This window comes from Molossus molossus, unplaced genomic scaffold, assembly GCF_014108415.1.
Source record: "Molossus molossus isolate mMolMol1 unplaced genomic scaffold, mMolMol1.p scaffold_m16_p_2, whole genome shotgun sequence".
Lineage (NCBI taxonomy): Eukaryota > Metazoa > Chordata > Mammalia > Chiroptera > Molossidae > Molossus > Molossus molossus.
This window is the reverse complement of record NW_023425355.1, coordinates 6,401,263-6,426,048: the sequence shown is the minus strand read 5'-3', so window position 1 is coordinate 6,426,048 and position 24,786 is coordinate 6,401,263. Positions and strand designations below refer to the sequence as shown.

General features: G+C 52.1%; 1 protein-coding gene across 1 annotated transcript; it reads right to left on the bottom strand.

The window, feature by feature from the left end:
* Positions 1 to 3,725: 3,725 nt before the first annotated feature.
* LAS1L (LAS1 like ribosome biogenesis factor) lies at positions 3,726 to 23,820 on the bottom strand. The gene is made up of 13 exons (XM_036271532.1): positions 23,544 to 23,820; positions 22,549 to 22,674; positions 21,512 to 21,581; positions 20,379 to 20,460; positions 19,310 to 19,585; positions 18,999 to 19,045; positions 18,057 to 18,166; positions 15,691 to 15,776; positions 14,792 to 14,998; positions 14,292 to 14,439; positions 8,647 to 9,149; positions 5,829 to 5,979; positions 3,726 to 4,021 (listed from the first exon to the last, which is right to left on the bottom strand). Exons 1-13 carry the CDS (start codon positions 23,732 to 23,734, stop codon positions 3,898 to 3,900), a joined length of 2,121 nt encoding a protein of 706 aa, XP_036127425.1. The 5' UTR covers positions 23,735 to 23,820; the 3' UTR covers positions 3,726 to 3,897.
* Positions 23,821 to 24,786: the final 966 nt, after the last annotated feature.

Below are 24,786 nucleotides of genomic sequence, written 5' to 3'. Positions count from 1 at the left end.
AGAGGCCTGGCTAGACTGGACTAGGGAGAGACCGAAGAGAAGACGACAATTCCTGTTTCCTGGAACTTGTACTCTAGTGTAATTAGAAGAATGAATAATAAATTAAGACTTTCCTTGTTATACTCTCTCCCTCTCCCTTCTTCTCTCTCTGAAAAAAAAAAAAATCAATAAAATTTTTTTTAAAAAGAACTTTCCTTGTTATAGAATTGAACACCTGAAACTTATATGATGTTATTACCTGATGTTACTCTAATACATTTTTAATTGATTTGAGGGGGACACAGAGAGATCGACTTTTTGTTCCACTTATGCATTCATCGGTTGATTCTTGTGTGTGCTGACCAGGGATCTAACCAACTAAGCTACTCACTCGGCCAGGGCTAATACGTTTAATTTTTTTTAAATGTAGGGGAAATGATAAAAATAGATTTTCTTTTTTTGAAAATGTTTTTATTGATTTTTTTTTAGAGAGAGAGATAGAAACAGCAATATGAGAGAAAGATCAATCGGCTGCCTCCTGCACGCCCCCTACTGGGGGTGGAGCCCGCAACTTGGCCATGTGCCCTGACTGGGAATTGAACTGGGACCTCTCATTCCATAGGGCAACGCTCAATCCACTGAGCCACAGTTAGAATTTCAAGAAGGGACCATTCAACGCCTCTTCCTAATCATAGGTGGAAAATCAACTAGTCTGACCATATTGCTCTGTAGCTTACCTCTCTGGCCTCAGGGCCTACATTTTCTTCATATAACCCATGTTCCAATCATCCTGGACACTTCACAGGTGCCCCAACGTACCATGCTCTCTCTTACCTGTTCCAGACTTTTACTTTCCTTCCAACCCTTGTTCTGACTAGTAAACTATTGACTCTAAATTAGACACACTGCTAATGTCACTTCCTATTAAGCTGTCCCACCTCCTTGTGCATACATTGTTAGTCCTCCCCACAGTGGCCTTGCAAGTATTTTAGCACTTCTCACTGTTATAATTATGTTGGCACAGCTGCCTCCCCAACAAAAGAGTTCCTTTGGGGCAGGAATCATGAAAGAGTGACTTTCAGTTACTGTTGTTGAATAATAATATAATCTATGCTCCCTTCCCTTGACTCTGTTCACAGTTAAATGTGTGCAGTTGAGACTTTTTCTCATCAATCTCTAATATGTAGTCACAAAGAAAAGGTCCAAGGACATTGGGCTAGTGTCCTTCCTGGCCAGTTATCCCCCACACCCCTCATTCATCCCAACCCCAACCCCATCCCTACCATCTGCAGCAGCCCACCCAAGAACCTGGCTCCACAAATTCCAGGTTTCAGGAGGATTCCAGCCAACAGTGACTCTGGCCTCTTAAGTTTCCTTTGACCTGGACTCCAAATGAGCTCAGATGGCCTGCTCCTCATCTTTAGGTCAGTCTTCAGGAGCCAGGGAAAAAAACACTTTGTCCAGGGTTATGTGGAAACCTGAGTCCTGAGATCAAGGCTCACCAACTCTGGCATGAATCCATATCACTCATACATACAAAGCATCGTAAGCTTGACAGAGCACTTTCACATCTGTTATCTTTTTTTGATCCTTACAATAGGCCTGTGAGGCAAATATCATTCTCCTTCTACAGATGAACCTGTAGCATTATTTGCCCAAGGTTGCTCTCCTTAAGCGATGGAGCTTGTCTAGATCATAGGGCTTTGGGTAGCTTTCCCCTCTACACTAGTGCTTCTCAAACTTTGCCATGCATCAGACTCATGTGAAGGGCTTGTTAAACCAGATTGCTGCTCCTTTCTGATTGTGGTTAGGAGTGGGGTAAAACATTTGCATTTCTAACAAATACCCAGGTGATGCAGATTTTGCAAGAAATGTGGATCTATACCAAGCTATTAACTTGTTCTGTGCCCTTGGGCTAATTCCTTCCCTTTTTGTCTGCCTTAGTGTTTCAATGCCTAACATGAGGCTAGATTAAAACTAGGATCTCCAGGCCCTGGCCAGGTAGGTAGCTCAGTTGGGTACAGCATCATGCCGACATGCCAAGGTTGTAGGTTCAAACCCCAGTCAGCGAACATACAAGAATCAACCAATAGTCTGGCTGGTGTAGCTCCATGGTCGAGCATCGGCCCATGCACCAAGAGGTCACCAGTTCAATTCCTGGTCAGGGCACATGCCCAGGTTGTGGGCCCGATCCCCAATGGGGGGCATGCAGGAGGCAGCCAATCAGTATTCTCTCTCATCAATGTTTCTTTCTCTCCTTCTCACTTTCTCTCTAAAATCAATAAAGGAAAAAAATTTAAAAAGAAATCAACCAATGAATGCATAAATAAGTGGAACAACAAATTGATGTTTTTCTCTCTCTCAAGTCAATAACTAAAAACACCTATACTTTCCAAACTTTTTAGCTGCAACACCATTTTGTAAAACATTTACAACTCCTATGTAGGATGCCGATGCATACATGATAGATAAAATCCAGGCTCCCCTGGAGAAGTGGCGGAGGGAAACCAAGAGCTTGCAGCACCCACCTTCTCGTGGAGCAGGTGCTGAGCTGAGTACTTTTGCAAATCTTAGGACTAAATGTGACCTAGATGCTCTCTGAGGGTTCCTTCAGCTCTGACACTTCAGGATGCAAAGACAGCATTTGTCATTGTGGCAGGAGAGGGAAGCGTTGGAGAAAAACTGACTTTAACCAGTGCAGGAAATTGCTTGGCCCATGCCTGATGCTTAGGTCCACACAGGACAGGAAATCGTAACCTAGCTGGGCTGCTGGGCTGCAGGGCTGCTACACGACTTTGATAATTAGATTCAACCTGTGGACCAGCTCTAGAAAAATGGTCATATACACATACCGCCGAGGTGTTCAGGATATCCTTTAAGAGGTGTTGGGGAGTGCCTAGAGGTCCTAACTCAAGTTAAAACCCTGACTGAGGACTCTGGCATGACATTTCCACTAAATTCCTTCCTTTATTTTAGAGTATTGGCCCTCTCCCTCATTCCTCGGCTCAGCCACTTCTTGGACCAGCTTCTTGGCTGGAAAATTCCCTGGTTCTGTCCCTTGCTCCCCTCCTCAGCGCCCAAACTAGGCCCCCCAGAGATGCCCATTGTCTCCCACAGCCGACCCCTCTCCCCGGAATTGGGGCTGGAGATACTATAGCCAGACTTGACCTCGGTCAATCACCACCCTGGAAATATCACCCTGAGAAACACAAAACTTGTGGTGGCATGCTGCAGGTCCCTTAAGACGGTTATTGGTGACTTTGTCCTTTCTCAGCAGGCAGAGGGCTCTGAGGGGTGAGAACATGATTTATTCGCCCCGTCTCTGGGCAGCTCAGGGCTGATACAGGGTAGGCACTCTGGGTGTCTGAGGGAACTGGGTGGCCATAGAGAAGGAGGGCTGCTATTTGGTACCCGGTGAGGGTCGGCAGGGAAATGAGTCAGAAGCCTGCTGGGTAGCATTGGTAAGGGCTGGATCTTCCCGTTGCTGGGAGGTTCTTCTGGGGCTGATGCTTCCCAGTGAGCTGGCCCCAAACTACAGCTGAGGGGAGCAAAACTGGTTTGAGTGAGGAAGAAGGATAGTTGGAGCCTGGCGGTAGAAACAGTCAGGGACAACGGGCTCGAGGGGCCTCAGGACCCAGCTCCAGCTCAAAGCCCCACTACGATCCCACCTCTGAAGTCGGCAGAATAAAGGGAGAACTACACTGGTCGGCCCCAGCACACAGTCCCTCATCTCACAAACACCAGAACAAGACGCCTCTTTATTGTTTTTCAAATAAACAACAAAAACGTAACAAAAATGACATTGTGGTGAACGCTGTGCTGATGTGGCCGACAAGGACTGTCTCCCAGGTTGTCTCATGGAACACCAGGGGCACTGGGGTGGGCTCCTGCCCAGCGGAGATGGTACTGGGGTACACATCAGAAGAGTTGCAGACCAGTTTTAAGCCCGTGCAGCTGGCCTTGGCTCCAGAGGAGGCCCTCCAAGTTGCTGCTGCCGTTGCTACAGTTGCCACTACCGATGCCACAGCTCAGGCCCAGGGTGCTACGGAGAGGCGGGACAATCAGGGAAGGCGGCAGCACTGGGCTCTGGGAGGTGTAAGGGTGCTCGATGGTGTGTTCATGTAGGGCCCCCCACCCTGACTGGCTTTACAAAGAGACTGGAGCAAATCTCAGAAGCCACTTTACATAGTTCCTGGGGGGCTCTGTCCTCGTGTCACTTGAGGGAAGAAGGGGAGGAGGAGAACTTTTCAAATGCAATTTTATGCAGAGCCCAGTATATAAACCAGGTTAAAGCAGAGATATTTGGGCTGAGGTAGGAGGGGGACCTGCACCATCCCACCCACAGGAAAATGGTGAACAGGCCTTCTTCCAAGGTTCTAGAGCTTGGGGGCCCAGAGGACCCTGGGCTGGATACCTCCCACCCCAATAGCTGGTTAAAGGGCTCAAGGCCAGGCTTGGGCTACAGGACAAGGCCCAGCTCCCAACCCAGGATTTCAACATTGCTCTAGGGAGACGCTGCACCCTCCCCTTCCTTGGCCCTGCTCAGAATACTCTGGCTTCCCCTGCTTCCTGCAGGTCAAAGGACCTTCCAGGTAGATGAGGGTGACAGCTGAGAGCAAAGCCATCATCCCTATCCTCAGGCAGATCCATGGTTACACTACAGCATCTGAAAAAAACGTTACAGATGATCTAATCCCATCCCCTCCCATTACCCACCGATGTACAGTCAAGGGATCTGAGACCCAGGGATGAAAAGTCCCAAAGCTAAGTCAGGGGTGGGAATGTCTGGTATAGTGGAGGAAGCCTCCCTACTACAGGGAGTATGGGAGCTAGCCCAAATTAGCTTCCTTCTGGAATTAGCTCCACCTGCCCACACTTCACCCTTGGTACCCTGGTGTTCATTAAGCCAGTATTACCCAAGGGAAGAGGAGGTCTCTCTGACGTGTGGGCCCCGCTCTCAACTACACACCATCTGGCTTCCCCAGCTGCCTGCTCCCCACTCTCCAAAAGGATGGCTGTCCTCTAGCTTCAGACGGTGAGTTCACGACACTGCCTTGGGCCTGGCCAGCTGCTGGCCTCTGAGTCTGCAGCCCTTTCTCTTAATGTCCGGAGGAAGAGGGGCTCGTCTCCCGGGGAGTTGGGCAAACAGCACAGGGATAGACTCTCTGGACTCAGGAGTTCCCCTGTCACAGCGGCTCTACCTTCTGGAATATACAGGGCCTCAGGACGGGCTCATTTGTGTTACCACCAGCAGAGGCCCTCAGCACGGGCGACCTGGTTCTTGCCTCCTTGATGACCCGAGTTCCCATGCCTGCGACACAGAGGTGAGTCTCGAGGGAGAGCATGAAGCTGGGAGCAGGCCTCGCTGCCCAGACGCCTGGGCAGTGTGGGGGGACCTACTGATTACTCTGTGCGCCTTTGGACAAACCCCTTCCCCTTTCTGGGCCTGTTTTCTCCTCAGGAACATGAGGAAGTGGAATTAGTTTTTGACCTTTTGGGAGTGGCAGACTCTTTAGAGAATCTGTTGAAAGCTTTGGAACTCTCTCCTCCCAAAATGCACGCCTGTGTGCGTGTACGCGCGCACACACGGACAAAAACTTGCTGCCATCAGAGGGAAGCCAAGCCAGATCTACGTAGCTCCTTCATGGCGCCCCTCCCGAGGGGCTGGGAGTCCTTCAAGGGCCCAGCCAGAGATGAGCTTATACTTAATTCATTTAGGCCCTGACTGGGGACGGCTACCTCCCCCACTCAGCCCCCTTTGCGTCCTCTCCCTTCCTCCTTTCTTCCCTCCCTCCCTCCTGCAGGAGGCAGAGGAAGGGGTGAGAAATTCTGCTGCCATGGATACTGACCCCATCTTGGATGCTGGAGGTTCCAGCCGCTGCTCTAGCACAGGCTGGTCCAAAAGATACATGGTGTCATAGTTCTCCAGCATCAGCTCTGCTGGGTCCTCAGTCTGACCTGGCATCAGGCCTAAAGGGAAGGTGTCCCACCGCACATCCTCTGTGGAGCAAAGGGAAGAGCAAGAGCACGTTGATTGGCCAGTTCACCGGCCTGTCTCTTCAGTCCCCGCCCACCTCAGCCAGCCCACTCAGCATGAGCTCTGTACCTCCAGGCTCATGTCTCTCCACATCACTTGTCCTGAGCCCCTCCCTCTCCACCTTAGACCTCTCACCCTTTCCACACTCTCCCTTACACCCTTTACGGCCCTTCTTCCTGTTTGTGTTCACACACACACACCACAACCCCCCAACACAACATGCACAGAACCACAGACACTTTTGTTCCTCTCCACTCTTCTCCCACGTCCCCAGACATGTCCCTACAGACACACATCTTCAGACCTGGCTGGATCACCATTTACACCTCTCACCCTTACCCCTATTTCCACACACGCATACGTCCTGGAAAGTCTAGCTGTCCCAGAATCTCCACCACACCTCCTCCCCAAACGCACAGACACCTCAGCGGATCTGAGGGGTTTAGGTGTCCTACACAAGTGCACACAAGCTCCGCTGTGCCCGAAGGAAACAGCACTTCTCCACGGCTTTGCCTTGCACCATTCACACCGCCTCCGGATGGGCTCCCTCTCGGGGACAGAATGCTTCCCCCGCCCCTGCATGGTCTCATGGGCCCCAGCTGCACATGCAAAGATCATGCGTTCTCTAGGGAAGGGCTGCCTCACTGCATATCCCAGCCTCCACCACCATGCTACGTACACACAAGCAGACCAAGTTCAAGAAATGTTCCGTTTCACTCCTTGCTTCCTACACCTCTCATTCGCAGGCACACAACCCAGAAATCTTCATGTCACTGCGTCTGCACACGCCTAGGCACACAGAGGAAGCAATGGCAAAGGGGGGAGGGAAAGGTTTTGATGTCCTACCCTTCCCATGTTCACAAGCACTCCTTCTGACCTCCCCCAGCGCACACACGCCCCACCGAGCAGAGATGGACCATGTCTGGCGCTCTCCACTCCTCTGCCTGTCACTCACTCTCCACACAGTGTTACACTAAACCCCCATCCCCATCCTTACACCAGTACATCTAGTGTTTTCAAGCAAAGCCTTCAATAATGAACTTCTCCAAGTAGATCCAGTTTCTGGCCTTCTGCGTGTCCCTGGTACCCAAAGAATTCTCCCTGTCACAATGCCCCTAGCATTCTGGAAAGTACCAGCCCTGGAGTAGCTTTTTATGTAACCCGTAGGAACCCCTCAGGAAGGGCTGTTCCCCTGAATGCCAATTTCCCACCCCTGGCTCTTCTACAGGAAGGAAGTTGTGCCCATCCTGATGCCCTGCACTGCCCTGTGCATACAAAGATACCTTCGTAGACAGGGACCCTACCCCCGTGCCACCGACCTGACCATCCTTCCTCCCCATCACTAACATCTGCAACCCTGTCCACATCACTGCCCCCGCCTCTCTAGCCTGACACCCTTATACGTGTTCCTTCAGTGACAGCATGGACACAGGTGACCTCTGAATGGCTATCTCACTGCCTGTTCTCATGCCTTTCTATACACCCCACCCGAGTGCTGCCACTTCTGTGCCTCATACAGATAACTCCTGCCAACCGTGTCCTCCTCCAAAAACATGACTATGTGTGATGTACACACAGAAGCACATACAGTGACTTCACAATATCTCTTTCCATAGGCCCTTTCTCTCTCTCTCACAAACACACACATGCACACTCTGCCTGTGTCAGTGCCCATCACTTTCGATGTTTACAAAGACCCACAAACAGACCTCCTTCCCCTACCACTCAGAGCCTTTACGGTCCAGCCCTTCCATGCACATCCACACAAGGGCAAAGGCTCCACCCTTCCCCCTAAGTTCCTTCGCTACCTGCTCTCTCTCCCTGATGTTCCCCACCATGCCCACCCTACACCACCCTCCCTCCCTCAGGCTCCATCACACCGGCTGCCCCCCATCTAAGCATATACACACACACCGGCCCATGCACAGACACCAGGCTGCTCATTCCTTTGGGGTCTCCCTGCGTTAAGATGCCTGCTTCCTAACTTAAATGAGGGCCCCAAAAGAGCACCCTCAGGAGGAGCAGATTCATGTCTCCCCACTTTCTTATTACACAACCCTCCCGGCTGTCTCCCAGTTTTCGCACTAACTTGTGTGCTCATCTAAAAGCCATGTCATCCTTCCTCTCGCTGTTCTGATCTCGCTTCCACTTCCTCTGACTTCGTGCCTCAAGGCTCCTTCTTCCCCATACACACTGCAAAGCCCATCTCGTCACCACCTAGCCTCCATGTGCGCGCACACTCCCATGTACACAAAGAGCGCCCCTGTGTCTCTGTGCCCCTACATCGCCGCATGCCATGGAAATCTCATGCAGAATCGGACACATACCCACCCCCACCTCCCTTTCTCCTGTTCTGCTGCCCAGGGCGCATACCCACGCCATGCACTCTGAATGTGCTCTCCACATGAAGTAGCTGGCAACATGACAGTGCTTAGGTTTGGCACCTACATGCTCTGTCCTAAGGGGGAGGGAAGCCAGCTGTCATCTATATACCAGGCTGCCTCCAAGGCTTGCCTCACCACTGCTACCTCCTGCTACTTTCCATTTCTTCTGCAGGGTGGAGAAAAGCCTCAAGAGGCAGCCCGAGGAACAGATGGGTGTGCGGAGAAAGCGGATAGCAGGCTTCTTACCCGAGCTAACTTCCCATGCAGAGCCCTGCAGTGCTCCCCTTTTCTGGGCCAGGAGTCTGGCATTGTCCACAGTGGGGGACTCCTCCTCCAGAGAGAAAGGCCCCACCTCCATTCTGTCTTCCTCGTCGTCATCTTCATCGTCGTCGTCGTCGTCGTCATCGTCATCCTCCTCCTCCTCCCACTTCTCTCGGTCATCATTTTCCTCTTCCTCCTCTTCTACCTGGTCTTCCAAGACCTCTTTCTCTTCTTCCTCTTCCTTGACATCATGCAGGCTGCCCTTCTCCTCCTGCTGCGGGGCTTCTCCTTCAGGCGCGGAGCTGGAGCCCGCTGGTTTGAGGCTCCAATACAGGCTGTCCAGTGTGTACGCAGACTTCCCGATGGGGGAGGCCTCTGAGCCCTCCTCCACCAGGCTGTTTTTGCCGTCCTGGGTATAAATGGAACAGATGCGCAGCAGCTTCTTCTGCTCCTCATCTGGCAGGACCTGCCCCATGGCTTTGAAGATGCTGAACAAAGGGAGAGATGGGGTAAGATTCAAAACCTCAAGTCACTACATACCCACCATGCCACAGCTGACCTCGTCCTGAGCTTCCAGCCCGCCTCTAAAAGGCTGTGCAGAACAAACACGGGACTATGGCCCTGACCAAGCTGCAGGATACATCTGTGTGGCTCACTTCCATTCCCAGTAAGATGAGGACAGAAATGGCTCCTGACCGACAGAAAGCCTGGCCCGCAGTGGGCATGCAACAAGTGACAGCTACTATTAATCTGTACTCAGATGCCATGTAAAGACACAAAGTAGCCCTACTGGGCTGGACATGAGAATGACAGATCCCCTGGCCTAGCTGAGCAATCTGTCCTGAGCTCCAAAAATGTGCCTGGAAGTGTGCTGGGCTCCTTGTGAGTGGAAGAAAAGTGCGCTCCCTCTCTGGGAACCACCACAGCCCAGCCTGGAATGCAAGAAAAGAAAAAAAAAAGCAGCAGTTGACAAGACAAAGCAGGATGTGGGAAGGATGCCAGATGAGCACTGAGGGCCCCGGGCACTACTGGAGCTGGGGGGGGGGGGGGAGAAAGCCCAAGGACCGCAGGAGAGATCAAGGGAGGGCTTCATGCAGAGACAAGAGTGAGCACACTGTGCTGTGTGCCTGTGTGAGACAGGCCTGGCTGGGGTGGGGGGGGGTGCTGAGCTGTGGGAGAAGAACAGGCTGCAAAGGGTAAGAGTGTGTTGGGCGGAAGCGGCCACCAGGTGACTGAGCACAGGTCAAGGCTGCGTTTCTGAAGATCACCTTGGTGCCTGGATGGAGGATGGCCGGGTGGAGGATGGCCTGGATGTGGCCGCCTGGAGGCAGGGAGACCAGGGAGAGTCGGTGAGGCTGACCTAGGGCACTGGCGGTGCAGATGGGAGGGAGAGAGCTGTGAAGGACAAACAGAGAGCAGGCCTTGATGACCGATGGAGGAGTCAGCCAGAGTTCAAGATGACGACATGGCGCACGCAAAGGACGGTGCTAACAGCAAGACCACCAACAGGTACCGAGCCACTGGGAAGGTGAGCTCCCGGGGAGGGAGAGGGTGAGCACCCCTTGTACAACCTCACATAGAACCAGACACCTAGCAGGTACCTGGTCACCTGGTCACCCCATGGGTGGGGTGGACCCATGGACTTCCTTTTCCTTCTAGGTGTGTCAAGTTTGAACCATGGGTGCTTCATGGAGGGGCCATGCACTCTGAGGGGGCTGTTCTCTCCGAGCCCCACAGGCAGACTGGTCTCATATGACTGGTCTCCGGTCACCAGGGGCAGGGCTGGCAGCTAGGGACTCTACTGGGAGACTGGGGGCTTCTCTAGAGGGCTACTTTCCTGTTCCGAGAGGACACTGGCTCACACTGAATTGATATTGGCTGGCTGGGGGAAGCTCTTGGAAAGCTTCCAGCCTTACTAGAGGAGAGGCCGGAGAGCAATGCTTCCCTCTCACGGTGGCCCATTAGTATGATTAGTAATAAATATCCCCAGGCACTGGACATTGGCAAGATGCCATATCACCGCTGTTTATTATTATCCACCCACCATCTCGAGCTGTGTCGTCTGACCACTGAGGTGCAGCGATGGTATCAATCTCAGAATGCGTCTCCTTCCTCGGGGCGTGCTGGGCCACAGGGCAGGTTGGTGGGAAGAAGGTGGGCTTGGATCACAAGACCTGTGGCCAAACCCCTGCCCCACCATCAACAAACCATGGGGCTTTTGGATAAGTCACTTCGCTCCTCAGAGCCTCAATGTCTTTTGTTGTGTGTGAAATAAGGGTATCAGACCTCAACCTTCAAACGCTGCTGTGTCAAATGAAATAATTTCTACAAAAAACACAGCACCATGCCTGACATCAAATTGCCAGTAATCTCTCTTATTTTTCCTCTGGGGACAACAAAAGCCAAGGTTTGTATGTATCTAGTAGCACATGGTTTTTGCAATAGTGCCACCTAGTGGGACATTGTAGAAAGAGCACAGGAGTAAGGACAGGATATCTAGAATTTGGCCTGTCCTGACTTGCAGACTTGCTACTGATTTGCAGCATAATACCTGGGTAAATCCTGAATCTCAATCTGTGTAATGGGATGATTCTGACTAGATTCACTGACTATCTGGGAAAAGCAGGATCTGTGCACAAGAAATCGTGCCCAAGTGAGCCAGTGTTACTGCTGGCATGTGTCACATCCCTCTGGTATGCCTCGGTGGGAGATCTCTGTGGTCCAGACCTCTCCCAGACCAGCAGCTTCCACCCTGCAGGCACTCAGGACTGGAAAGTGCCTTGAAGACCACCTACCCAACCTCCCCACACTGCTCTTCTCACTCCCTCCCTCCCTGACATACACCTGCCGTGGTCCTTGCTTCGCAACTTCCTTTCTTCTCTGTGCTCAGGGTGCTCCAGTGCCTCATCTGTGATCTTTTCCTGACCCTTCCAGGCTTTTTGGCTTCTCCTCCCCATTTCTCACCCTCCATATCACTTCCAGTCTGGAACACACACATCTGGAGATCTGGCTGTGTGCTTCAGTCCCATCTCCTGCAGGTCTTGCCCTGGTGGATTTTGTCTACATGGCTACTTTTTTCTCTGATGGGCTACTACTTATACTAAGAATATGAGCTACTATATATAAGCTACTACTGTGCCCCAAAAGGCATTAGGGCTCAAGAAAGACTTTCTGACACTATGGGGTGCATCAGGGGACTAAGAGGGTCTTGGCATCCAGATTCCTACTTCATTCATTTGGTGGAGTGAGCTCCCACCAAAGACAGCAGAGTAGACTTTAGTTCAACAGCATTTACTGAGACCTGCTGGGGCCTGGGCTCGTGTGGTTCTGAGGCTGCTGCACAGACCTTGCCCTTCAAAGGCTTAGTCTGAGAGAGGGAAAGACACACTAGGGGAAACAGACACGGTAACATAAAACCGCAGATTTGGGAAGTACTTGAGAGCATCATGAGGACAGGGTACATGGTGCTGGCACCAAGTGAGACAGGGAGCAGAGGAGGAAGACCACTTTGGAGCTGGGGTGGGGAGTGATTCTCTTTTGCTCACAGTAAGGTGCCTGTGGGCCATCCAAGGGGAGATGTCCGACATGCTGTCAAATACAGGAGGTTGAATCTTGGGCAAAAGGCCTGGGGTAGACAAAGAGATTCTGGCCTTGGCACTTTATAGGAACTAGTAAAAAAGCACAGGAATTTCAATGAGGGAGTAGTAAACAATATCAATGCAGCAGACATAGCAACAGACAAGGGCCCTGGATTTAGTAATTAGGTCAAAGCAGCTCTGGGGGGGGGGTGGATGTCAAATTGTGTCAGGTTGAGGAGTAGAGAGTAGTAGGGAAATCGAGATTTGTTTCATATAGATTATTCTTTTGAGATGTTCTGACCGGAGAGGAAGGAGTGACAAGCTGGTGATAACCCAACAGAGGGATGTAGGGTCGAAGGAGGTTTTGCTGCTGCTGCCGTTATTATTGTTTTCTTTTCAGATGAGAAACAGGCACGATCATAGGTTGAAGAGGAAGAGCCAGCAGAGTAAGGGAGAGGCTGGGATGAGGCCCCAGCAAAGCTGGCAGAGGTGCAGGGGCAGGCTCTGAGGCTGGGGAGGCCACCTCATCCTGGGACTGGCGAGGAGGCTGAGTGTCGCTGCAGATCAGTTCATGAGGACTGGACCTTGGGTTGAGGGGGCCCTGGCAGGATGCCTCCATGTGCTTGAGGAAGCTAGGGTGAAAGGTGAAAGGTGAAAGGTGGAAGGGGACGCACTTGAAGTGAGCAGTAAGGATTCAGAACAGTCAGGAAAGAGGAAAGAGGGCAGAAAACAAGTACAAGTTCAGATAAGCAACTGAGGGCTAACATGAGATTAAAAAATCAGCCCGGCCGGTGTGGCTCAGTGGACTGAGCATTGTCCCATGGACTGAGAGGTCCCTGTTCGATTCCTGGTCAGGGCACATGTCCCGGTTGTGGGCTCGATCCCCAGTGGGGAACATGCAGGAGGCGGCCAATCAATGTTTCTCTCTCACATCAATGTTTCTCTTTCTCTCTCCCTTCCCCTCTCTCTAAAAAAAATAAATAAATAAATAAACGCATACCTCTACAGTGGCAGCAATCCACGGGGCAATGTGGTTTTCTCCCGCAGAGCTGTCCCTGGGCTGAGGAGTGTGGGAAGCAGAGTGGGGATCAATTCCAGCTCAGGGGTTTGCAAATCAGATACGCCAAGGGACCGGCAGAGCCACGGGTGTTGATGAGTGGCTGATGTGATCACCCACGGGATCAAGGGGAAGCAAGGTCGAAGGAGGGAGGAAATGGAGGGATGGAGGTCTGGATGCAGGCCCAGCAGATGCCACGGGATGCGAGGCTGAGGACTGGAAGGACAAGAGCTGGTGGTCACTGAGTGGGACACTGTGACACCAGCTTTCAGAGATGGAACAGCTCTCAGTGACGGAAATGAAATGGGCTGAGTGTCACGGAGAATGGAGGTCCCTGGTGTTGGGGAGCTACAGAGTGTCAGACGGATCACTCAAATGAAAGGGATGTTGCTCCACAGAGCAGGAAGGGAAACGGGTGCAAAGCTTCCACGGGTGTGCGGAAGTGAGGAAGGGAAGGCAGACACGCACAGGAAACAGTGCAATGTTCCGTTTGACCTCAGGCCCAGGGTGGACTGGGCAGGGGTCACAGGACGGAGGGTTAGCATGACAGGTTGGGTCGCAGTCATAGAGAGCTTTGCCTGCCATCTAAGAAGCCTAGATGACATCAGGAAGGCACTATGGCGCCCCTGAAGGTGGCAGAGCACCTACAGGAGGTATACTTAGGAGGCGACAGAGGCGACAGCACCGAGCTTGGAGGCTTCCACGACAGACAGCAGGTACCCTTTACTGTGCGCTCACTCGGTCTGTATAGGCCGCTGTGCCAAGCACTCTAGGGGCTTCTCTCATCCATTCCCACACTGGACTTGGTTCAGCCAGGCCTTAAACTGTGTGATCTTAGGCAAGAATACCCTACTCCTCCCGGTCTGGGACTCAGTTCTCCCATCAGTTAGTGGGAGGGAGACGGGACTAGGCGTCCTTGCAGGGCCCGTCTAACTCCGCCATTCTAGGGCTGTGCGATGCCCCCACTCTGAGCAGACGGAATTCAAGAGACTTACAGCTGAAGGAGCTGGGGGCTGGCCCAGCAAGGAGAGCCCAAGCAGGACTCAACCACCTGGGGCCAGTCAAGGGAGGCGGAGCAGTTGAATAACCTCCAGCTCTTCCTTGCTTCCCACTGGACTGCAGAAAAGCGGCGGGCATTCCGTCCTGAGAGAGAAGAGAGGGCCTGAGGAGAAGGAACCAGCAGGCCCGCCACCCACCCTGGTACCCTGAGAAGCGTGCCTCTGTCCCTCCCCACCCCACCCCAGCCTCCCCGCTCTATACCTCCCAGCTGCTCAAAGCATCCTGGAGGCCCTTTGCCTCCAGCTTAGTTTACGTGGCTCTGAGAAGAAAACGTGGAGGGAGATCTGTCCACTGTTGTCGCAAGGCCCTCTTAGGCCAACCTAAACCTTTGACCAGGGATGTGTCCGCCTGTTGCTATTCGGCCAAGCTGAGAACAGGGGCAGGTGCTCTCGTCTGGGCTGCGTTAGGCCCCGGGGGTAGGGCTAGTCTTCCTCACCAGTCTTGGTGTTAGCCACGATCAGTTCAACGGTCCATCTGAGGATGTAGGTGGGCCGGATGCCACTTTTCCCCAAGGCTGGCAGCTCGGAGAACATCCTCTCTAGCAGGGCCTGCATGAAGGCCTGGGAGTGCAGGCCCCTGAGCAGGGGCTGCCAGAATTGAGAGAATGGCTTTGGTACCAGGATCTCATTGAAGTCCATGTTTTCTGGTTGCAAGGGCCACGCAATGCAAGAGAGACGGGAGGTGGGGGTGCAAAGCGAGGCGGGGATGGGGAGGGAGAGGGAAAAAGAGCAGGGAGGACGGAGGGAGAACAGGGGGGAAGGAAGGGGGAGAGAGAGGGAAAAAGAAAGGGGGCCCCTCCACCAAACAAAAACAGAGTTGCCATTGCAGAACAGGAGGAAAGAGAGCAGAACAGCAGGGAGAGAAACTAATTAGTATCTGGCAACAAACAATGGACTCAAAACAGTATAAAAGGAAAAGAGCTCTGGTTCTAGCTTCAGCTCTGTCAATAACTCACTGTGTGAATTTGGGTCAGTACCTTCCCCTCTCTGGACCTCAGTCTGCCCATCTGTAACGTGAGGATGTTGAACTAGATGACCTCACAAGGCCCTTCCAGTTCTGCTGTTCTAGCTCTCTAGCAAGTGGCTAGATCACAATTAACGCAGCGCAATAATGGCATTAAGACCCCCCCAACGCCACCCCACCCCACCCCATTCCAGACCACCTAAGAAAAGCCCAGTAAGGGCTTATCGGTGAGGCTACCTGTTCTGCTCAGCCCAGTGGGGCTTCCAGAGGCTATGGAATGGCAGGAAACGGCCATTCACCCCCAGCCCACCCATGGTGTTCTTGCCCAAAAAAACACAGGCCCCCAGGCATCAGTGAGCCCCAAGACCCTACCTTCATACTCTATCTGCAAAGCTGCCAACTGCTCAAATGTGGGGATGAGAAAGCCGTCATCCAGAAAAGCGTCCAGCACAGCTTCCCTGGAGAAAGAGGACACTCAGCTAAACAAACCGAAGTAGGCAGAAGACCCTCTCCGACTTCCCTGCCCACTCCCAAGGCAGCTAATGCCTCCGGCTCAAGTGGCCAAAGCGGCAGAGGAAAAAAAAAACAGACAGTTGACAGTTGGATCTCAGACAGTTGGATCTGCTGGGGCAGGGGCTGGGCCACAGAATGGGATCGGTGGGTTATGAACAAGTGTACACCAAGCACATGCCGACCTAAGGCCCATAAGGAGGGCAGCAGCGACTGAACAACCTGAAAGCACAGATGGAGAAAAGTCCCAGGTCCACAGAGGAGTCAAACATCTGCAGTCAAAGGGTCAAGGGAGTTTAGACTTCGCTTTCTGCTCAGACCGTGTCTCCGGGCAGCACTGCGGTCTCCTCCCCCTCCCCTTCACCCCAGCTGCTCTCTTTCAGACCCTAGAAGCAGAAACTTTGGGGACTCAATTACTGGACCGGGTATGATCCTTACTCCTAGGGACTCCAAGAACCCAGAGCTAAGTTACAGAGGTTGCAAGCGCGGCTGTAATTCCTCACCCCCGTCTAGCTCAAACTGAAACCAGCCACAGCCAGCAGCCTCCTCCGGAGCTGGCAGTTCCCCGAGAGAGGCTCTCCAGGCTGAGCGGGCCTAGAGGAGAAACAAGGGTTCCCCAGGTGCGCACCGCCTGGAGCCCCGTCATGCTCAGACCCCGCCCTCCCCCAGGCTAGAGAAGGAAAGCCGTGTCTGTCCTGAAATCGGTCTCCTTCTCCTCAGGTCAGCATCCAGGAAGAGCACTGAAGGCAGCCAGCCAGCTGCCTGCCCAGCACAACCAGGCAGATACAGTCCTCCCCCGCCACTCCGTGCTTCAACCTTTGCGGCTTCATTCTATTGCGGTTTTTTTCAAATATATTCATTAAAAAGTTGATGGAGGCAGTGAAAATGATATAGCGCGCACCTGGTTGTCTGAGTCGACTGTACGCCCCTGTATTACAATTACATTTAAAATTACTGTACGTATGGACGGTAGGCCTATGTATCCGAGCACCCCGGGAATCCTTCAACGCCAGGTGCATCCGCTAGAGTCTGGAACGGATTAACTGCGATAAACGAGGGACGACTGTACTATGGTATAGGGGCACAAGGACAGTTTTCCCACTGCCGAGGGGACCAGCACACACCCCTCCAAGAAGCCAAGGCTGGGAAGACACTGATGAAACATCTTTGGAAGTATCCTGGAACTGAAGAAGACTCCAGAAGCAACCCCAACCTGCTGCAGGCCCCCGCCCAGGCTCCTCTGCCACCTACACACCAACTTCCTCCTCTCTGCTCCATCCGATTCCTTCCTCCCTCTCGCCGGGAGGTGCGGCTCGGCCTCTGCAGGTTCTCAGAGGATGTTCCCCTAAGTCTTCTCTAGCTAAAGTTCGGTAGCCAGCCCCCAAGAGCTAGGGAGAACAGGAATAGACAGTTTGTCTACTCTGGATTAAACTGAGCACTATTTGGGGGTGGGGAGAAGGCTCCTGACCATATTGAGTGGGGAGGGTCTTTTGATTAGCCAGGCCCCGGGAAGGCCCCTCCTGTTCTCCCGACCACGGCGATCCAGGGGATGCTGATACTCTCCAACAGAATTTCAAAGAAAAGACCAGCAATGCCCGTCACATACCTTTTACCTGACATTTGGACAAGGGCTACGCAGCAATGTGGTAAGCATTAAGGGGTTTTCCTAGTTGCCAAGAGCTGCACATACCGCTGCACAGAGGGGAGCAGACCTGGCTAGGAGACAGAGGACAGTAGCCATCCTGCCTCTGGCCGTTTTAATGAGAAGGCAACCCCCACCTGGTAGCTGGCAGGGCAAAAGGAAAAGGGTCATGCAGAATGTAGGGTCACCCCGTGGAGGATCAAAATGATCCCTGAGCCCTGGCCGGTTTGGCTCAGCGGTTAGAGCGTCGGCCTGTGGTCCAGAGAGATCCAGGTTCGGTTCCCGCTAAGGGCGTGTACCTCGGTTGCAGTTTGTCCCCAGCCCTGGTCGGTCGTGTGGGTGGCAGCCACTCGATGTGTTCCTTTCACGTCGATGTTTCTCTCTCTCTCTCTCTGTTCCTCTCTCTCCTTCCCACTCTACCTGAACAAAGGATGGAAAAATGTCCTCGGGTGAGGATAAAAAAAAAAAAATGATCCCTGAGATTTCCTACAGCAGAGGTTGGCAAGGTGGGATACGGAAAGCGATTTCAGTGAGGCTGCTCCGCTTTACCCTAGGGGAGGCAGCCCCTGATGACTTAATCACACACCTGTTCTCCCATGAAATGCCCTTGAGTTCTGCCAGGATGCAGTCTACAGGTGGGGACAGGTGATTCCACGCCTTCACAGCCTGAGGCAAATACCTAAATTTCTCCAGCACCTGCCAGCAAAGAGCATCCCATTTAGAAGGCTGGTTTAGCCAGGCTCCCCGCCCCCATGCCTCCAGGTTCCCTTCCCGGAGGAGCTCTGAGCACCTTCCTTCAGGGGCTAGGGCAGGGCATGCAGGGGTGGGCCCACCACACCCCTATGGGGCCTGAAACCAAAATATCCTGACACTCAACTGTCAGATTTTCTTCTCTTCCTCCTCCTCCCACAACCCCTGAATTCCCTGTGGCTCCCAATCACCAGATATCCTAATATTCATTGGTTGGAGTTGGGCAGAGACCCTTGGGCCAAGGGACAAGGAGAATCTATGGGTTATGGAAGAAAGGGAATCCGGAGACCCAAGTTCTAATCCTGGTTGCATCACTAACTGCACATGTGACCTTGGGCCAGTCACCTTATCCATGGATTGAGTTTCTTCATCTGTGAAAAGGAAGGGTTGAGCTAAATGGTTTCTAAACTATCTTCCTGTTAAAAACAGCACCCCTCAAGCTCACCTGATCTAGGAAAGTTCTCGGGTGCCATCTGCTGATCAGCTGCAGTACTGCAGGGCTATGCAAACAGTTGTTCCCTACCACTCACTGGGACAAACAGATTAGCCACCAACTGCCATCATCTGCTTCCTGCCAGCGGTGTGGAGGATCAGCCAACTGGACTCTGCTCCTCTGGTCTCTTTCCTAGTCCCCCCCTCCCCCTCTTACCGAGAAGTCCCCTCAAGCTTTGCCACTTTTCTTTCAAATTCCTTCTCAGGACTTCTCTCAGGTAGCTGGCAACAGGGAAGAAATGGCTAGGGCAGGTGAGGATATGCCAAGTCAAGGGCACTTTCTTACCTTAAACTGCTCCTCTTCATATGACACCAGGAGCTCTCGGGCTCTTTCTGAAAACAAGAGGGACAGATCGGGCAGCCAGCCCAGGCCCCTGTACTGATGGGCTTGAGCCCTCTCGCCTCATTTCTTCAGCAACTAGAATTCTCACCTCTTACTTCACAGGGCTCAAGGAAGACAGTTTGTAACAATAATTCTTTTAAGCTAGTACTCACCACAGCCCCAGATGAAATGCTGAACATGGAAAATAACCCTAAGTCTGAGTCCTCCAGGCTCACAGCCCCTTTCTGCAACCCCCCCCCCCAAAGAATACCTACCATACAGCTCTTTCTTTCTCTGAGCCTTTTCCCAGAGTGCATCAACCTCTCTGTCTCCCGTGCTCTCTCCTTCAGCCCCGGCATCCAGCTCTGCACTTTTCTCATCCTTAGGCTGTGGTTTCTGTTCTGGGACGTCAACAATGTTCTTTGACTCCTCTTGGTTGTCTTCATCTGTCTCTTCCTTGTCCTCCTCCAACTCCCAGGTCTCTCTCAGGCTGTTCTCCAGTTGGCGGCACCAGTAGGTCTTCTGGAGCCAACCCAGGACAAAATAGCAACCTACAGGAGGGGAGGAAGGCACGCAGGGCCATTGGAGCAGCCAGAGGCAAGCTCCTGGCAGGCCCCCAGCGTCATCTTGCAAGCAGTATGGGGAGGCCTGAGAGAACAGGCCTGGCTCCAAGAAGGTACAGATCTTAAACATCCAGAAGCAGTCCCTCTTCCTCGGGGTTATCCCTATTCTTTGCTTTCTCCTGCTTACTAGCACCTTTTCTAGAAAAAAAACTGATACCAGACCTACAGACGGGATGCCAAAAATGGCACAGGGCTGGCATGTGGGAGAACAGGGCCAGCCCCACCGGCTAGTTACACGGCCTCAGCCAAGTCTCTGCCCTTTTCTAGATCTGTTTCGCCAACACGAAGGGGCTGGGCTGAATCAAGGGTCCGTGTTGGAATGGAGTGTCCGAAGAACCCCTGGTTCATTACACTTGATGGCTCACACCTCTCAACCTGCTCCCCCTCACCTCCTCCTCAGGCACAAAACTTAAGGGGATGCCAGAAAAACATAACTGAAATCAGAACAGGGCTCTGCCAAGCCATACTGGAGTCTAAAGCAAAAGGAGAACTCAGTATCACTCCTCCTGTCTTCATTTTAAAATGTGGGCTTTTCTATATTAAAATGTTATCAATCATGATCACTGAGCTTCTGACTGCCCTTCAAGCTTGTGCCCAAGATGAGTGCCTCACCCTAACCCTGGCTCTGACCCCACGTGGAGAACCTCTCCCTCTTCCCACAGTGCCACCCAACCCAGACCCATGGGCTTGACCGTGATAGAGATACTCCCTGGGGATTCACCTCTGCGGCAGTCATTTATATGAGGCATTTTCTTGTGGGTCAACTCATGGCGAAGTTCAACAATCCAATCTGGAATGTTCACCTGATTGTGGGGGAGGGTGTGAGTGCAGAAATGAGAAAATATTAAAGCTGGAGGACACCACAGAGATGAATTAGCCTGGCCTCCCCCAATTTTCCAGATAAAGAAACTGAGGTCCTGAGAGGAGGTTTAAGTCTTCCTGGCAGAGCCAAGATGAGAAACCAGGTCTCCAGATTCTTTTTACTGCTCTGAGGAGGTAAACTTGAAAATTAAAAACAAACAAACAAAAAAACACTCGCCTCTCCAACCACCAACCACATTCCTCCAAGAAAGCGATTCTTCTAAGTGAGCATTAAAAATCACCTTCTCCAAATTGGCCGGCATGGCTCAGTAGTTGAGCATCGACCCCATGCACCAAGAGGTCGCCGGTTCCATTCCTGGTCAGGGCACATGCCCAGGTTGTGGGGCAAATCCCCAGTGGGAGGCATGCAGGAGGCGGCTAATTGATGTTCTTTCTCATCGATGTTTCTATCTCTCTCTCCCTCTCCCTTTCTCTCTCTAAAATCAATAAAGACGAAAAAAATCCCCTTATCCAGGCTCCCTCTATCTTGTCTGTACCAGTCCCTCTCCCTGGGTCCCCTTACCCCTCCTCCCTCCCTCCCATATTTCCTCCAGGAAGCTTCACTTGATGGCTGAGAACCCCCCTGCCCTCTACACACCCCACACACTCATTCAGGCCAGGAACGCCTGGCATTTTCATGCTGCCTGGTTGAGCTTGTCTCCTCCCTCCAACTGTCAGCTCCCAGAGGGCAGGTGCTGTGACTGCCACCTCTTTCCTGTCCCCACCCAGTAATGCATTCCATTTGGGCACCTCAACTTCACTGGGCCACTCCCAGCAAGCTGAGAAGGCCAAGCCCGCCGAAGATGGCAGTCATAAACAAGGGAGGAAGTCTGTTTCTTTCAAGCTGGAGGCTGAGGCTCTGGGGTTCTTGCTGGGCTTGGCCAGTAGTGATGGGATGAGCTGGCCTTACTGTGTGCTCACATCACCCCATGCCCCATTGAGTGAGCTCTCCTGGGGAGAGAGAATTCAGCAAGACCACTTTACCATACGCACCTCCTGAGCCAGGAACCTGAGGGGGAGCCTGACAGACTTTGTCTTCCTCTCCGAGATAAGATTCACAAACCTGGGGTTGGGGGAGAAATGAGTGGCACAGCCCAAATAACTTTTACTCAGACCAGTGGGGCTTCAAAACACCTGGCTGAATTACTGACACCTTGCATTTCCATAGCCCTTCCACTGACTGTTCTGTCCTGTTCTTATGGCTGGTGTCAGCCAGAGCAGGGACCATTCTGTCCAGTCTAACATTTAGGAGAGTCAGCCCTGTACTGAAACCATACAGATGAGTAAGGCTGCTTTGGCCTTGAAGAGTTCAGTCATGACATAACATAGCATGTTTATGCTAGAACATACTATGTTTTAAATGCTAGAACAACGGACTATGTGAAATGATATGGGGAGCACAGCTAGAGAACAGAGAAAGTAAGAAGAGCTAGGAAGGACCTCAAGGTAGACAAAAGGAATAGGATGAGATGAGCAAACTCTTTGACCGATGAGCAAACTCGGTAGCAGTCTTTCCCCAATGTGCATGGGACAGCTAGAGCCACTCTGAGTCACTTTGTAAGTCAGGAACTCCCAGGCCATGTCTCCACTCCCACAACTCAGCAATCTTTCAGAGAGGGGGAAGAGTGGTGCTAGGTATAGATGGAGTAGGGCTGGAAAATCCACATTAAATCATGGCCAGGGACACTGAACCATCCAGCAAAGTTCCTCTGGGTGAAAGAGTTTAAGGGGGAAGAAAGGAATCAACCTGTCAAAGCTGGAAGAGACCTAGAGAGATCACTGGTCTGAGCCACCCCCACCCCACATTCTAAGAAAGAGAAGAAAAGAAAGTGGGAGAAGGCTCCCAGGAGAAGAAAAAGAGAAATGTGTGTTGACAGGAAAACAAAGCTGTCAAGTTGACCCATACTCAGGGACACACGGGGCTTTTTCCTTCAGGTAGCACCTGAAGCCAAGATTTGCTTATCACGTGCTACCCCCACCCCACCTGTGTCCCCCAAACCACCCTCCACCCCTACCCATGTAGATCTTACCTGACCAATGCCATGCCATAGAGCAGTCTAAGTTCATCAGTGCCCAAGCCACCAGTTACATCCAAGAGCTTACAGCGCACCAGGTCAGCAGTAGAAGCCACTGCCAGGGGGAGCTCGTTGCCTAACCTAAAGAGCCACAGTCCACACCATCATAAAGGCCCCTAAACACTGGTCCACCCTCCATCTCAGCACCTAGGCTGCTGTAGGCTATTCCAAATGCAGGGGTGTGCAAGAGTAGGTGTATAGTTGTGAGTATGCAAAAGTTGATTCTTTTATTAGTGTTTATTAATTATTCTATTTGTGTATTACAACTGTAAACCTAGTTTTGTCCACCCCTGCAGAGTGTACATGGGCAGACACAAATCAAGAAGGTGGGAAGAGGAAGGTTGATGTCCCTGGGATCCAATACAGTATACAGGGTGTGAGAGGCTGGCTAGGTCCCACAGAGGATATCTAACTGCTATGCAATCACCCAACAATTCAGCGTGAACACAGCCCTTTCCTCTTAAAGCCTCAACTCATTCTGCTAGAGAAGACCCTTATTCCTTGAGACTTTTATCCCTTGTCTACTTCTAAATCAATCTTACCAACTTGTTGAGGCGCCCTATTCACACAAGGTTTTGCAGGCAAGCTCCCCTGAACCTGCCTAATTCAAATCGGAAATCCACCCTAGGATGCTAACCTGCTCCTTAAGCCCTGGCTCAGCCACAGTGGTCCCTGCAGCGCCCTCCCCACTACGGGGAAAGGAAGGGTAAAAGGTCGCAGATTTAGCCAGAGGGCTGCTGAGACACGTCCCCTTTCCTTCCACAAGCAGGATTAGTGCAAGAGCTTGTCTGCGACATCCCACCAGGCACTTGAGGGAAGCAACGCCCAAACCACTCACAGGGGCACCAATGATAATTTGGGGGAAGACTGGAAAAGAATGCCATATAGGAATTGCACAAAGGAAGGTGCCACCAGCACGCAGGCAGGAAGGCGGGGCCTTGTGGCCTTACCTGCTCCTCCACGCTGTGATGCGGTTCAGCGCGTACCGCTGCAACTTATGGTCATCACAGAACAGATACACAGTCACCTGATCCCACTCGGCCTTACTGAGCCAGGCGACTACGATGCGCTGGGCCCAGAGGGGCGACAAGTTTTTCTCTTTGATGCACTTCCCACACCACGCACTCCACACGCGATCCATCCCCACAAAGTCCCAACCTGACCCGGCCCGGATTCCCACCACACACTCGGTTACGCGCCCAGCCTGGCGCCGCGCACTCCACGGAGCCTTCAGCTCAACGTGCTAGCCTCACTCCTAACCGCCACCGCGCCAGCAGCCAATGGGAGACTGGGACCCTCGACGCAAGCCCTCCTCCCAGCGTTAGCGTGACGAATCGGAAAGTGAGAACGGGGGAGCAACCGAACCAAAGTGAGGGTACGTCCTCGTCAGCCGGAAGTGTTCTTTTCTCAAAGCCACCGTACCAGCTCCAAGCCTTCGGCCTCAAGGTTCCGCTGATTTCCGGGTTGCTAATGGATCTCTCCCCGAAACCCGGAGGGGTGTGCCTGGAGTGCGGGAGGAAATTTAGTTTGCGCCCCCTGGTGGGCAAGGAAGGGTTGGTGGTTGTCCTATGTCCTGGAACAAGACTACAGAGGAAATACCTAATACCTAAATATCTACAGTTGGGTTGAAAAATCTGCTGGGTTTTCACATCTGTACAATGAAAGGCTTAGATGGATGATCTGTAGGCTCTCTTCCACAGCTGAAAATTGTAGGGACTTTACTCTGCCAGCATCCCATTGCTATGTTGGTTTCACCATCCACAAAGGTATACTTAGTTTTTCTGGATAATTCCTTGGAATTCTGCAGTCCTGGGAGGGAAGCAATTTTATGAACCCCTTCTGATTTTACAGGTTGGCTAAAATGTGTTAGGGACTTTGTCCCAATCCTCACAGAAGTTCTTTTCCAATCTAATACTGGAGAGAGAATTGTTGTTAGCAATCTGAACATCACTGCTGTGAGTAGACTCTTTTTTTCACTTTACAGCAACAAATTACAATCCATTCTCCATATGTGCTTCTTTCCTCAGCCAGATTCTCCTAAGATGTAGTCTGCCCATGGTTCTTGAATGACGTTTACTCTATCCTGAATAGTCATGTGAATGAGTTGGCCAGGTATCTGCCAGAAACTAGATACCCTTTCACCTTCAGGATCTCACATTTCCGGAAGTCAGAAGTCCAAAATCTCTATTATTT

Coding starts and splice junctions, on each gene's coding strand:
- LAS1L (XM_036271532.1), bottom strand. CDS start 23,734: ATGGATCGCGTGTGGAGTGCGTGGTGTGGGAAGTGCATCAAAGAGAAA. Junction 19,586..20,378: donor TATAAATGACTGCCGCAGAG/GTGAATCCCCAG, acceptor CCCCTCCTGTAG/GTTGCTATTTTGTCCTGGGT. Junction 9,150..14,291: donor AGCCCCCAGCTCCTTCAGCT/GTAAGTCTCTTG, acceptor CCCTTTGTTCAG/CATCTTCAAAGCCATGGGGC.